At 46.5% G+C, this 16,162-nt stretch overlaps 1 protein-coding gene across 1 annotated transcript in view; it reads right to left on the bottom strand.

The window, feature by feature from the left end:
* The window catches only part of PDE11A (phosphodiesterase 11A), a 425,526-nt gene that overhangs the window by 51,309 nt on the left and 358,055 nt on the right, over nt 1–16,162 (bottom strand). The window contains exon 16 of the mRNA XM_075529079.1: nt 1,812–1,889. Coding sequence (XP_075385194.1) covers nt 1,812–1,889 — 78 coding nt within the window. The remainder of the gene's footprint in view (nt 1–1,811; nt 1,890–16,162) is intronic.

Raw genomic sequence — 16,162 nt, 5'->3', positions numbered from 1 at the left:
ATTATAGGTAGCCCGGGTTCTTCTAGTTTGAGGTGCCAGGGCAGAATAAGGCGCACTCTTTGTCTGGACTCTGCTTTCTTTAGAGTTAAGCCAGCAGGGTCTGAGGATGAGGAGCGGAGCCGGGGGCCAGGAAGGGCATCTTGGCTAATTCCTTTTGGAAGAAAGAGGTGACTTGTTCAAAGGTCAGAGGGCCGGCCTGAGGTGCGGGGCTGCACTTCATCACCTGCCAGATCTGAACTCGGAAACACGTCTGCTGCCCAGATGGCAGAGCACGCCTAGACGGTAGCACGGTTTGTGTAACCTCCCCGGGACGTCCCTCTAGGGCAGCAGGCAGAGTGGATGATCACAATGGGCCATTCAGAGCACAACCAGGCAGCACCAGCATCCCGCCCTGGAGACTCGAGCTGCGTTCATAAAGCATCCCACTGCAAACATCCCTGTGGCAAGCACCGTGCAAAGAGAGACGCATTCGCCTATTATTCATCTTTGACCTCCTCTAACCAGCACTTGACAACGCTCACTGTGTGCCTGCTTCCGTTCTAAGTGCTCTGTAAATACGAGGGGGCCTCCAAAAAATTTTTTTTGAGGTGGGGGGAATCGAAGATAGTTTAATTCCAGTATTCCATGAGCTTTTTGAAGCCCCTGTCTTAACAGAAAATCCTGAGCACAATCCCCCAAAGTAGATGCTGTTATTCCTAGTTTACATGGAGAGATAAGGTAGCGTTCTCAAGGTTGAGCAAAGGCTTCAGGACTCTGTGCTTACCACAATGCTCCGAGACCCCCCTCTACACTCTGCTATTTCCCACATTCGGTGCTGGGGGACCCTGATGGCGAACAGAGGAATGCTAGTACCCCAAAGAGCGTTGCTTAGCAGCCAGTCAACTCGACAGCCCTGGGTTTGGTTTTAGTGCTGGTTTGGCTACCCGAGGGGGACAAGGCTGTAGGGTAGTGCATTGGGTTTTGCAGTGTCTCTTTCACAGACCGGCTACAGCATCATCAATGTCGCTACCAAGTTGCCTACTTGAACCCTAACTTGGATCATTACTTAGATCTCATCTGCTTAATCCTTTAACTTCTTCAGTTGGTTCAAGTTTTTTAATTCATTCAAATTCATTCCAATGGCTGCCTGATCGTGGAGGGGACACCAAACAGGCAAATGAACAATCCTTTGGTTTTCTTGGTTATCAGTCTTCACGGGAGCAGAAAGCCTCACTTTTCCCCAGGAAGTGGCTGGTAGATTCGAATTGCGTTCTTTGAGTTTAGCAGCCCAAGATGAACCCCATGACACCATCGGGACTCCTTGGAGGGGACACACGGAGTCCATAGTGCCGACCTCACAAGCTTTGACAGTCACACTTAGCAGCTTCAGCAAAGGCCTAAGCACGCGGGAGGTCGGGCTGGGCGAGGCAGGCATAGTGGGGGTGGAGGGATTTGAGAAAGGGATGGTGCCTGACCATCGGTTGAGGCTGCTGTCGGGGTTGAGACGAGTCAGATACACACAGGATTTGCTCTTGTCCGTTCTCAACAACTGGGGAGGCATGGCTTGCTGACTGCTCTGAACATCACTTTCTAATTTTGAAAAGGGATCTGTGAAGGGGAGACCAAAATACGGGAAGGTTTGCTTTCTGAGGTACATTTTCTTTTCTCTCTAGAACTAATATCTGGAAGGGGTGAGCTAAGTTTTACTGCATTAAAGACCCCCTCGTCTACACTTGGCCCTGTCAGGAAAAGTGAGGTGATATCTTCAAATAGTGAAAAACAAACAAACAAACAAAAAAACCCCAACCACATAAACAAGGGCTTTTTCTTACCGAAATATATCACGATGGTTTTGGATGTTCCAATCATATTCACCTTTACTGACAAGTTCGAAGAATCCAGTTCTCCTCCTGCACAAAAATCCAACGAGGAAAGAAAAAGCTAAACAAAGCTGGAATGAGATTTCTCCGTCTGTGGGGTGACATAACCACATTTATGGGGAAAATATCGGGCCACCTGAACCAAGTAACCTAATATTTGAATGCAGGAGGGTAAAGTTCTAACAAAATCAATCATTACCAAGAAAAAAATGTTGAGACTTCAAGAAAAGACTACATTCCTTTCCAAATGCATTTACAACCAAGCCGAGTAGAGCGCCATCAAGAGGTAGCGATGCAGGCAGGACTCAAGGCCAGGACGCCCACTGAAGGTCAAGGAAAGGGGGCAAGGGCAAACAGACAGTGGAAACAATTCCGGAAGGTTCCTTTTTCATTCAACATAGAACTCAGATGGATGATGATCCAGAGAAGATACATTTTCTGAGTGTACATTTACAATAAATGCATGCATGTCTGTCCCCGCCCCCACCCCCCCAGCTTAGAAAATAACCATCTTACCATCCCAGGGCTTACGTCAAAAAAGGCTCTGGCATCAGACACTTGGCTCAGCCACCTACTTGCTGGACAATGCCGGCACATTACCTAAACCCTGAGCCTCAGCTTCCTCATTTCTAGGGACTGTATTTGCTACTCCCAGAGTAACTGTATGACGTGAAATCAATATATAAAGCATTTAGCCAGTGTTTGTACTTTTAAAATCATAGACACACCCACACACCCCTCGCCACTGAGCTGCTAAGCACAAGGTCAGGGTTCTAACCCACCGGCCTCTCTGCAGGGGAAAGACGAGACTCTGCTTCTGTAAATATCTACCGTCTTGGAAACCTGGGCGAGCCTACTCTGTCCTACAGGGTCCTTATGAGCCGGAATCGACTCGGTGGCAGTGAGAGGGGCTGGGAATGATATTCTTTGCGGGCTCCCTTGCTGCAAAACTCCTCCTTCAAGTGTGGAAGAGCCTGGGTGTCACTTTGAGGACTAAGGTGCACCTGACCCAAAGCAAGGTATTCTCAGTGGCCTCCTGTGCATGGGACAGTTGTGCAATGGACGAGGAAGATCAGAGAAGATTTGATGCATTTGCATTGCTTGCATTAGGGTGCCGCCGAAGAATTCTGAGGGCACCATGGGCTGCCTGAAGAACAAACAAGCTGTCTTGGAAGAAGTACAGCCAGAAAGCTCTTAAGAAGCGAGGGTGGCGAGACTCTGGCTACGCTGAGGAGAGACGAGTCTTTGGGAAGGACGTCATGCTTGGCAAAGCAGAGGGGCACTGAAAGAAAGAGGAAGAGCCTCACGGAGATGGGCTCAGCTATGACACTTGTGAGATGGCGCAGGGCCAGGCAGTGCTGTCTTAATGGACATAGGGTGCTATGAGAGGGGACCGACCGGATGGTCTCTAACCGTAACAGAGACAACATAAGGGGAAACTCAGCAAGACACTCTTAAGGAAATCAAAATGGCAATGACCTCTTTTTTAATGTCTCATTAAAAAAATAAGTCAAATAATTAAAGAAGAGGTTTTTTAAAATTATGAGCGGTTCTTACAGTTCCAAAAACAATCCATACATCAATCCATACAAAAGCAAACTCATTTGTATATATGTTGCCATCATCATTTTCAAAAAAGTTTCTTTCTACTTGAGTCCTTGGTATTAGCTCCTCTTTTTTTCTCCCCACCCTCCCTCACTCATGGGCCCCTAATAAATTATAAATTATTATTATTTTCATATCTTACACTACCCACTGTCTTCCTTTGCCAACACTTCTGTTGTTTGTCCCTCTGGCAGGGTGGGGTAGGTTATACATTGATCATTGTAAACGGCTCCCCATTTCCCCCTTCCTCCCCCAACGTCCCCCAACTACCCTCATGGTATCGCTACTCATATTACTGTTCCTGAAGAGGTTATCTCTTCTGGATTCCATATATTGAGCTTGTCTGGACCAGAGTCCAAGCACCAGTCTAGCTGGATTTGTAGGATAAAACTGGGATCATGATAGTGGGGGATGGGGGGAGGAAGCATTAAAGAACTAGATCAATGTTGTGTGTTCTGTCCATGCTATATTGCACCCTGGCTGACTGGTTCCTTCCTTGTGAGTCTTATGTGAGGGGATATCCAATTGTCTACAGATGGGCTTTGGGTCTCCTCTCCCACCCCCATCATTTGCATTAATATATTTGTTTGTTTAGGGTCGTTTGATGCCTGTTACCTGATCCCACTCACACCTCATGATTTCACAGGCTGGTGTGCTTCTTCCATGTGGGCTTGTTGCTTCTCTGCTAGATGGCTGCTTGTCTAACTTTAAGCCTTTAAGACCCCCGATACTGTATCTTTTAATAGCTGGGCACCATCAGCTTTCTAAAGAAGAGTTTCAAAGAGACATTGATCACCTCGAGTCTCACCACTTGAAAGTATTCCCTTCTTAGGTAAATAATAGTAACAGTGTGACTGGCAGCACTCATACCAGTCAAGGATCCCATAAGGCTTACCAGGAGTGGATGATATGGTATTTATTGAACACATATTATGTGCCAACTTTGTACTAGGCTTTATGGACACAGACCTAGTGCTACTTTGAAATCCTCAGAATTTAGCAGGAGCGACCAACAGATCAACGTGCTGAACATACCAACCTTCCTTCAGCTGTGGTACTGACGGCAGTGCCAACGACATTGCAACAGGGAAGGCAAGGGGGGGCCCTGCTGCGGGGACAGAACTTAAGGGCGCCCCCAAATCCGGACGTCTAGGGATAAATCACAGTGTGCTGTGGCATTTAGAGAATGAAAATTCATGTGAAAAATCCATAATAAACCATCAACATTTAAAATACAGGCAGGCCTGACCCTGGACTGCCATGACCGACTGCCTTCTTGTCTTAGGCTAGTCTTGGCTCTGAGGGGCCTTCTGTTTATGAGCGCTCAGGTTGTACCTGGCCGGTGTGCGGTGAGTTCTGGGTGGGTTGCTTACTCTTAGAGGGCTCTAGTTTTCCTAGCAGTAAAAGGATAATCCTGACAAGCGCTCTTATGAGTAACTGCCACAGAGCAGTTACTCAGTGTACACTCACCGCACCCCATTCCAGCCAGTCAGTTCCCGCTCACAGCAACCCGATTGGTTAGCGTAGAACTGCCCCTTGTGGGTTCTCAGACTGTAAATCTTGAAGGGAATAGAAAGCCGTGTCTGTCTCCTGCAGAGCAGCCTGTGATGTCGAGCTGCTGACCTTGTGCTTTTCAGCCCAGCATGTAACCATTCTGCCACCAGGGCTGCCAGTTCAGAAAGAAGCTGAGTACCTGGCACACAATTTCACAGGTGGGAGGCGGCTAAGCTGGAATGCCAGCACAGTCTTAATCTCACATCAAGTGTGCCCAGGAGCCCCGAGGGAGGCACTTGGCTTAGCTTGGAGGGTGACAAGGCTCACGGAAGGCTTCCTGCAGGGGCTGATGTGATCATTGTCTCTGTCGTCCTGTGCACAGTCCTGGGAGTCACTGGAAGAAATCACTAACTGCAAACTCCATGAGGACAGGAGCCTGTCTGTTTGGTTCACAGCCGAATCCCAGCACTGGTATCAAAGCTCAATAACGATTTGTTAAGTTACAGAACGGAATTCAGTTCTCCTGTCTCATTCTGTTTGTCAGAAAGCTATTTTTTAAAATGAACTTTTTCAGCCACTGAACCATCCTTATTGTTTGGAAAGATTGTGACGAGGAAATAACATACCATCCACTCCTGGAAAGCCTTATGGGACCCTTGACTAGTTTCTAACTTGACAGGTAACAAGTCATAGAACATCCAACACAATTCCTATTCAGAGCCAGATGCTTCTCCCACGATCCTTGTTGCATCGGCCGAGACCGTTTTGAATACATGTGACATAACGTCTTTGAGCCAAAGAGGCCTATCACCCATGTGGCTAACTCGATGAAGAAAATAGATGCTGCTGCTTGAGGTTATTGTTGTTGTTGTTCTTCTTCTATGACATGACAATTGAATACTGCCACAAGAATAACTTTCTCTATTCTGAGTTTTCTAATTGCTCGAGTTGTTGGCGTGAAAGTGTCTTATCAACAGAGCTTCATATCCACGTGCCACCGGCTTTGCCTCACATTAGCAGTGCCAGGTGCTACTGTACCAAGATGAAAAGGAGGAGGCACTAGTTATAGAGAAGGGCGGGCATCCCCCATAGGGCACAGAACGAAGCAGTATATTTATTTGACTTTTCCTCCATGCCACAGGAGCGTGGGTATTTCGTGATAGGTACGATTGGGTCTGGGGTCCCAAGATTTGCCCGTGCACTCCGAAGATCACAGGCGACTTCCGGCACACCATAGACTTGTCAGGACACACATGAGACACAGCTCATCACCAGTGGAGCTATGTACTTCACACATCTGGTGATCCAAAGCATCACGTAAACAGCCAAACAGATGCCTTCCATTGTGAAGCAGGCTGCATTGAAGATTGCTCCTTCAAAGTTCCCAGAAGCCCGTCCCCTTTGAAAGATCTGGAGGTAAGTGAGTGACTTCCAAGGAGCTGCAAGGAGGATTTTGAAATGACGGTGTGCAAAGACCCATAGTGCAAAAATGATGGTGTGCAAAAATGATGGTGTGCAAAGACCCATTGTGCAAAAATGATGGTGTGCAAAGACCCATTGTGCAAAAATGATGGTGTGCAAAGACCCATTGTGCAAAAATAATGGTGTGCAAAGACCCATTGTGCAAAAATGATGGTGTGCAAAGACCCATTGTGCAAAAATGATGGTGTGCAAAGACCCATAGTGACATCTGTTACGCGTAGTGAAGATGACACAATGGGCATGAAGCAGTGATAGGCGCCGCCCAGCTGAGGAAGGACCACCCCCCCCCCCCCCCCCGCTTGTTGAGGCTCCTGGGCTTCAGTGCTGCTTTTGTCTCCCTCCCTCCCTCCCTCCATCGCACCGAAGAGGACTAGTTCCTAAATTCTGTATAATCATCTTCATATACAGCTTTGGAAGTGTACGAAGTAACTGATTCACAGCGGTATTTTGCTTGTTTTAAACCGTGCTATCCCTGCCATCGTCAAAGCCTAAGTATTTGCCGGCACCTTGCTTCCCTCACTCAGTGCTATGCCTGTGAGGTTCACCCCCGGTGCTACATGGACTTCAAGGCAATTTTGTCATCGTAGTGAAGAATTCCACTCTGTGCCATTCCATCCATCTTTATAACCTTGCCCTCAATGACGATGAGCCATTGTCGACCCATGTGTCGCAGAGTAAACTGCTGGTTTTCAATGGCTAATTACTTGGAGGTAGACCATCATGCCTTTTTCCCAAGGCTTTTCTGGATGGACTTGAACCTCCAACCTTGCAGTTAGCAATCAAGGGTATTAACCATTTGTACCATGCAAGGACTCCCGTATGACCATTCCATATTTAATTGCTCATTTCCAGAAAAATTTAGATTATTTTCAATTTTTTTGCTATTATATACCATGAAACTATGGACATTGTTGTACATATTTCTTTGCAAATTATATATTTTTGAGTTTATCCCTTGCTGCACTACATACGTGCATATATATACATACACATGTGTACACATATGTGTGTATGTAAAATGTGACTCTAGGACCCCTGGAGGCACAGTGGTTAGGTGGTTGGCTGCTAATGGAAACATCTGCAGCTTGAAAGATGTGGCACCTACCCAACAGTGAAGCTCCAGTCTGTCCATAGGGTTGCTATGAGTCAGAACTGACTTGTCAGCAAAGGGTTTTGGGGATCCATGAAACAGAAATTGTTGCTGGGTCAGATATTAGCTCCTTATCCATTTCATTTTGAATTTTCCATCGTTAGAGTTGTATGGGGTCTTTGAAAATATCTTCTGCGATCTTCTCATTTTTAAGTTGAAGACACTCCAAGTGAAGGAAGACTATGTAGTGATTTGCTCAGGGCTGTGTGTCAGTTAGGGCCAGATCGTGGTATATTTCAGCTCCCCAGACTCTCGGTTTTGGCCCCCGAGAAGTTGTTGGGAGTGCCATGGAGCCATAACCGTATGAGTCGAAGTGGACCCGTGTACAACAGAACCAGACCCACCCAGCCCTGTGCCACGCTCACAAGTGCTTTCTCTGAACCCACCAAGCCATCTCGTTGAGGACCATCTTCGCTTCTTTACTGATCCTCTGCTGTACCGCGCAGGATGGCCTTCTTCAGAGGCAAGTCTCTCCTGAGAATACGTCCAAAGTAAGTGAGATGAAGTCCAGCCATCCTTGCTTCCATGGGGCATGCTAGCTGGACTTCTTCTGAGACAGACTGGCTTGTTCTCTTGGCAGTCCATGGTCCTTTCCATGTTGTTGGTCAGCACTATCATTCAAATGCATCAATCCAATACAATATGTCATTTGATATCTCGACTGCTGTTTCCTTTACATAAACTTGTGGTTAGCATGAACCTTAAGTATATGGAGAGTCATGTTTGACAGCCCTCATGAGACAATAGTATTGCAGGCCACCTTACTCAGGAGGTATTGAGTACCATGTAGACACCAGAGAATAAGAGGATGCTCCAAAGAAGCGCTGCTGGCCATCCAGCTTGGGTTGGTGGCTCATGGCTCCAGGTGATGAATTCCCCCCTTCTCTTTAGTGATGACAGAGCCCTGGTAGCACCGTGATAAGCACTCAGCTGCCAACGGAAAGGATGGTGGTCCACACCGACTATCTGTGTGAAGGGCAGATGTTGCAACCGGCTTCTGTGACGGCCTTGGAAACTGTATGGGGCAGTTTCACCCTGTCCTATAGGGTGACTGTGAGTGGAAATCAACTTGCCAGGAATGAGCTTGACTTCCTTTGAGGTAATCATGACCAAGCAGCAATGTCAAGGACACTGTGTTTTGAGAGACAGCTGAGCATCTCTCCCTGTTGCACCTACATGTGTATGTTAGTCGGGTAGACTAGAGAAACAAATTCACAGACACTAATATTTTAGAAAGAGGCTATATGCAAGAGCAATTGGATATTGAGAAACATCCCAGCCCAGTCCAAATCAAGTACATAAGTCCGATATTAGCTCATATGTCCGATACCAATCTATAAAGTCCTCTTCAGACTCACAAAACACATGCAATGACGCCAAATGCAGGAAGATGACAGGCCAGTGGGTTGCAAGTCTGTGGATCAGTGATGTTGTAAGCATCTCACTGGTGACAGGGGTCTCCACGTGGTTCCTTCAGCTCCCAAACTCTGACTGCGTCAGGGTCGGTCCACGTGGCTGCCCCTCAGAAATGTCTCGCAGGGAGTGAGCCTTGTCAGTAGAGGGTCTCCAAGGGAGTGAGCCTGTGTCCCACCTCCAGTGAGCTATTTATCTCCTTCGCACCTCCCAATGAAGTCATCAAGCTGCTGCCTGATTGACAGGCTAAACTTCACCTCTTCACTCTTAATTCTTTCAAATTGACAACAGATTCTGTAACTACCATAGTGTGTGTGTGTGTGTGTGTGTGTGTGTGTGTGTGTAGAGTACACAGGGCAGAGCATGCGAATATGCAAAGCATTTGGAATTAGGAGCATGTTAAAAATGAGCGACTGCTAAACAAGCATTTGAAAACTCACCAAATTACACAGTGCTTCCTGGATCCAGACTTGGCTCTGCCACGAGGAACTGTGCCATTAACTTTCCAAGCAGATTGCTGGAACCTTGGCTTTTCAAGGACAACGGCAAGTACTCAGCGAGTGAAAAGCAACTTACTGGAAAATCTCATTTATAATCAGATATGTTTTTATTAGGCTTTTATCCTGTTCTCCTGACATATATTCCACTCAGAAAAATCGTAGTCTTTACAAAGGCATCATTTGAACAGAGCTGCTAAAATTCCTTCCCAAAATAACTCTAAAGATTGGTTACCAGTCACCCACTACTACACTGAAGATCTTTGGGGTTTTTAATGTATATGCATGGCATCCTTTTTTCCTTTTGCATCGGGAGAAATCATTTTCCTGTGTAGATTTTAATCAGGTCCTTCTGGGTAAATGTATACAGTTAAACTTGTAGGTATGCACGCGCATTGTTTACCAATATCTATCTAACTGTTCTGTATCCACTAGAACTCCATGAATGCTGGGAAAGTCCTACTGCCAGGTGGCGAGTCGCCCTTGCGACGCTCCTGCACAGAGCAGCAGACGTGGGTGTGTGTGCGAGGAGGGAGGGGACGTAGGGCAGAGGAGATTTGTACTTTCAATGTTCTCACAGTCCACTCAGCAGGCAAACCACACACCTGCCTGTCGAATGTACATTTATCCCGAATAAAAGGAACTCTGGTGGCACAGTGGGTCAAGTGCTGGGCTGCTGACGGCCAGGTTGGTGGTTCAAGCCCACCCGCTGTCTCAAAGGTGAACAATGAGGCTTTCTGCTCCCCTAAAGATGGACAGCCTTGGGAAGCTAGGGAACGGTTCTGTACTCTTCCCTAGGGTCGCGGTGGTCACTCGGCGTCAGAATCAACACTGGGGAGCAGTTCTACCTTGTCATGTAGGGTCGCTATGAGTCACTGATGGCAGTGAGTGTCGATTGGTTTCAGTGTTCTTTAGGATCCGTCCAGGCCTCTGGCGGACTAGATCTAGGGAGGAATGGAAAATCAGCCTGCACTATTCGTCTAGTAATAGTGACTCAAGGAGAAAAGTTACATATTTCATTTTGAAAGTGTATTTTCTTCCTGCTTTAGACTAACACTGATCATGCAAAAGCCAATTCAGAATGCCCTGAAATGATTTTTTTAAATGCTGGGCGTTTTCTGACAGCAGGAGGAAAATTCCAGCCAAATAGGGGAAATGAGAAGTCAAAAGTCATTCTGTGTGTTCCAAATGGCAGGAGATTAGACAGCATAATGGCCCAACAAGCCGTCAGCCCAGTTAAGCCATCATCCCTGGCCACAGAAGTTGTTGATGCTGTTGGTAGACTGAACGTGCTCAGCTGTTCCCTGCACTTTGGCTGTTAACAGCCATCACACCGCAGGGCGCTTGTCTTTCTCTCTTCCTTACTGGGCGTAGCATCCCTGTAAGGACCCTGTTCCTCTGACACTGTCTCTGGAGCACGAGGTACACCGGCATTTTCATGGCCAAGGGTGTGGACTTAGTATCGGGAGAGCTAGCCCAGTGCTGAAACAAAAAAGGTAGTCGTGAGTGCTAGTGGATGAACTTTTCACTTTTTAAATCTGCTGACATACCATATGCTTAAGGATGAGTATATGTCACTCTGTTTGGAAGTGTGTTAAGAAGCTAAACAATACTTCCTCCAGGGGCCTCTTGTCCTGACATCAGAATAATGTCGGGGAGTTCATTCATCGGGTTCAATTAGATTTTCAGAATGGGAGGGAGTAAGCCCTCCATTAACACTTTACTACTCATTAACACTTTACTACTCATTAGTTTATTGTCTTCTTTCCCATCATGGTGGCCACTTCAGGTGACTGTGGTAACTGAAAACATGGCACACAGTGGGACTTTAATAAACCTTTGGTGAATCCTGAAACATTCATTGCATTCCTACTGTATTTGAAATAAATTGTAGACAGTCATCTATTTTTTCAAGTATGTAAGCTATAACTCCTAATGATACAAAATAACTTAGTACAGTTTGTCCTCATTGTATGCTTTTGAGAAATGCCCTTGACCGGATGAATGCCTTTGGAAAGACAGACAAAAACAAAGAAGCCATTACTCAGGAAAACTCATGGCCATGAGTTGTGTCTGACTCGTACTGACTCTGCAGGATAGAATAGCACTTCCACTGTGAGTTCCTGACACTAATTGTTCATGGGAATAGAAAGTTTCATTTTTCTCCTTTGCGGTGGCTGATGGTTTTGAACTGCTGACCTTGAAGTTAGCAGCCAAATGCCTAAACCACTATGCTACCAGGGCTCCAAAGAAATCATTAAGCTAAGCATTTCCCTCACTTGCTGATGAAACTTTGTAGAGCACAGAGGAAAATGGAACCATTTCAATACAATGATTAATAGGACTGATTTAGAAAGTCAATCTCAACAGCATTGAACATTCAGCTGAACTTATACAATTTGAATTACTAGGTAATTCTCGATTTAAATAGTGGTCTGGGCACCATGGCATGGAGAGACCAGAACAGACTAGCCTGATAATCCTGGGGAAATCACTCACCTTCTCTATGCCCAGAAACACTCATCTGTATGAGGGGGATAATGGTCTCCACCTTTGAGGCTGATCCAAGAAGGCAGAATGAAAAAGTTCTGATTTTGAGAAGCCATTATGTGTTTGGGGGTGGTGGTGGTGGAAGGGGTGTGGTGGTGATGCATGAACTAAAGGGCAAGGTGACTGCCTTCCTGGAACTTCCGCTCCAGTGGTGGCAGAGGGAGGTGTGGCAATGCGTGGAACCGAACAGGACTTGCATGCTGTTCTTAGGGGCTGCAGGGTCGAGCCGGACGCAGGGACTTCTTGTGACAGAGCAGAAGTGTCCTGGGAGGGTTTCTAAGCCCTAATCTAGTCGAAATGAAGTTTTATTGGCATGTAATGCAGATATCATAAATTCAGTAGTGCGGTCATAGTAAGAAGAGTTGGACAATCATCATAAACCATTGTCTTCTTTCTTGCACTCATGGTTACTAGCGTCTCACTTCCCTCCAACCTCTCCTGCCACGCCTCCAAGGAACCACTGGTTCAGTTAAATCGGGGTGGGTTGCAACTACAACTCTTTGGGTGAGCAGCTAAGGGCATATGCTTTGTGCCCTCAGGGCTCAACCACACAAGTTAACATATACATAACTTATGTCATGGTATGTAAACACACTGTGCTGTGTATGGATGAGAACCTATTTGTATGTGCATTCCCCCCATGCTACCCAATAGCACCTCCTTGACTGTATTCAAGGTAAAGGGTTACCAAGCCACTGGTGCCTCCAGTTTCGCTCAACTGCAAGCAAAGCCCCCACAGACCACTGCTATGGAGTCTATTCATCACCACCCTACAGCACAGAGCAGAATTGCTCCCAACATTTTCTGAGACTGTAAGTCCTTTCTCTCCCTCTGAGTGGCAGGTGGGTTTGAGCTGCCAGGTTTGGGGTTAGCAGCTCAAATGCCTAACTCACAGGCCCCCAGGACTCCGTAACGACATACAGACTCAAATCGACCCCACAGGGCTGGGGAGCATGGTCCCGGTGGATTTCCAAGGCTGTAACTCTTTACAGGAGCAGAAAGCCTCAACTTTCTCCTGTGGCGCAGTTGGTGGTTTTGAACTACTGACTCTGCAAGTGAGCAGAGCCCAACACAGCCACTTGGCCACCTCAACTGCACACTAACCTCTATTTGTATCTAAGCCTACCACACAGACTCTAAGCAACCCTAACCCCCTACGTGCTATCCTCCTGGCAGGGTCTGGAGCTAGCTCCATGGATTTGGCCTGGCATCTACTGGGCGTGGGCATGGTCTCACACCTGGGTATGCTCCAGGTACTGCCGCCCCGATGCCTGAAAGGTTTTAGGATGGGCTTCTATTTTAAAGCGGGCAGTTCTATAAATGAAGAGAGAGAGTCAGAGTATTTGAAAGCATTTTTGGGTCCTCCTCCATGGTTCAAATCCCAGCTTTACCATTTAGCATTGTGAACAATTTCCTGGATCTTTCCACACCTCAGTTTCCTCGCCTGCATTCTGAGGTTAGTATTGGTACCTATCCTAACAGTATTCTAACACCTTTCAGTATTAAATGTGGGAGAATCTGTAAAGCTCCTACTAAGCACTCAGGAAACGTTCGTTGTTTTTAAGATGGACTGTGGAAGTTGCATAGGCCACATGCCCCCAATTTATATGCAGGCAAATGGCACAGGGCCTTGTGGTGTCCCTTTGAGATGTTACCATTTGTAATGTGGGACGCCTCTCTTTCTTTCCCTGTTTACTTCACATCCTTTATCTCAAAGTTTCAATAAAACGAAGCTCTGAAGCTTCTTAACAAGTGTTATTCTGTGGTGGGTGCATATTTTCTTAAGCTTTTCAATGGAATATTCCTGAGATTGAAGTTAACAGCTTTTTCAAATCCACTGACTTCCCCAAAGATGTGAAGAGGTTGTTCTGGGTCAGGATCAGCAAACTTCTGAGAGAGGTGAGCCCATCCTCTCCCTCACAGCAATTTGAAAATTATTCGAGAGCCATAAAGATATTTTTATAAACAAGTGAAGTCACCATTAGCTGAATAACATCCTTTAACGTTTTTCAGTTTTACTTCCGAGCCACATATATGCACCGGAAGGGCCACATACGGCCCTCGAGCTGCAGTTTGCTGACCCACCGGGCAGAGAGATGGAGCATCTCTCGGGAAGTCTCCTGACTGGTCACTGCTAAGGTTCTTCTGATTCCTGCTCGGGATGGTGGAATTGCTATTTAACGATCAAATCCTTCTTCACGACAGGGGCTCATGGATAGGCACAGAACTCAATTTCAAAAAATTACTCAACAGTCACTAGAAAATGTTTCCAGTGACTTGGAAGATCAGACTGAATAATTAATCCTTAGAAGTCGGTGGTGATGCCTCGAGAGTCACGCCAAGGGTGCCTTCTTTTCTCTCTTTAGTTTTATCTCGTCAATTCTGATTTCATATGCACCGAACCCTGGGGACGCCTAATGTGAGATTAAAGTGATAAGTTCTCGTATATATTTTAATACAGTTTCCCACATTTCCTTGACGCTAACATTTTCCCTTTTGGCAGCATGGCACAAAATCCTGACCCTAGCAATAAGTTATCACCCCCCTTAGAGAAGGCATGGAAGCTTCTAGCATGTCTGTTTGTTCCCCTGTCCAGGAGAAGAAAGCAGTGACCCTCCGTCCTGGTTCTCCACTGTGGCACATCTTTTGAATTGAGTGGTCAGAAAAGCAGAACCAACAATAATACAAGACTTCCTGGAGCTGGAACAGTGGTTTGCGAATTATAGGGTCAGCAGTTCAAAACCACTAGCTGCTCTAAGGGAGAAAGATGAAGCTTTCTACTCCCACAGAGATTTATACAGTCTGGAAAACCCACAGGGGCAGTTCTACCCTGCCCCTATAAGGTTGTTACGAGTCAGAATTAACTCAATGGCAGTAACTTTGAGAGTGCGTCTAGAAAGTGGATTGCCGACCATTGTGCTAGGTATGATAGTGGCTCCCAGCAATCATCACTAAGAGTAGAAGCTTCATGAAGGCCAAACCAAATGCACTGCCGTCGAGTCGATTCCAACGTACAACTGCCCTTGGGGTACTGAGATTCTCTTTTTAAAAAAATGTTTTATTAGGGGCTCATACAACTCTTATCACAATCCATACATACATCAATTGTGTAAAGCACATCTGTAAATTCATTGCCCTCATCATTTTCAAAGCATTTGCTCTCCACCTAAGCCCTTTGCATTAGGTCCTCTTTTTCTCTTGACGTGAGTAGAAAGCCTCATCTCTCTTTCTCATCTCATCTTGCTATGGCTGGTGATGTCAAACTGCCGACCACGCAGTTAGCCATCCAACGCATCACCACTTTGCCACCAAGGCACCAGACTTCTAGAAACTCAGTGCTGCCTCCCACCGTCTCCTTGGCCTCTCTTTGACCAGCCACTGCTGATGCTACAACCAGAGCCTCAGCTCCTGCCTGGGCTCTCAGAGCCTCACTTACTCTCTGCCCTAACACTTGGTGCTTTGATGCCTTCTGGAGGGGGATGGGACATGCACGATGATGGGCAAGAAGTGGGAGGTGGCCAACACCTTGATGGCCAATGGAGAATGAGGACCTGGGGGACAATGGTAAATTCGGCATGCATGACTTCTCAGAACATTTTGTAGCATCAAGCCTGATTGCCCATGGTGGTGACCAACAAGGGAATGGGTCCTGACTGGGAAGCTTTCCCTTCTTCTCCAGTGCCCCGCTCCTGATTCCTAGTGCCTCTTCCAAATCTAAAGTACCTGCATGCAAGTCCTGGTCTTTGGTTCTACATTGGGAAAAGACAAGAGGGACCCAGCTCACAGGAAACCAATGAAGACTAGACCTAGAAAGGTCATCATCAGACCTGACCTCCACATCAAAGGGAATGGAAATCTTGCCATGAATCGCATCCCAAATCCAAAGTGGGAACAATTTCCTGAGTCTCCCATTGGGGAGGGAAGATGGTCATGGTGGTGAGAACCCTGAACGAAGAGGTGTAAATTCTGGTTTCCCTGCTACCTTCCTTTTGGCTTCTTGGCCCGTGTTCTACATAATGATGGAGACAAAATGAATTGCACAATTTCTGAAATCCCTTCCAGTTAGTTCCACACGTGGGTATTTATGGGATAAAACCATCTCTGTGGCAATG

The sequence above is a fragment of the Tenrec ecaudatus genome, chromosome 13, assembly GCF_050624435.1.
Source record: "Tenrec ecaudatus isolate mTenEca1 chromosome 13, mTenEca1.hap1, whole genome shotgun sequence".
Classification (NCBI taxonomy): Eukaryota; Metazoa; Chordata; class Mammalia; order Afrosoricida; family Tenrecidae; genus Tenrec; species Tenrec ecaudatus.
This window is presented reverse-complemented; position numbering and strand designations above follow the sequence as displayed.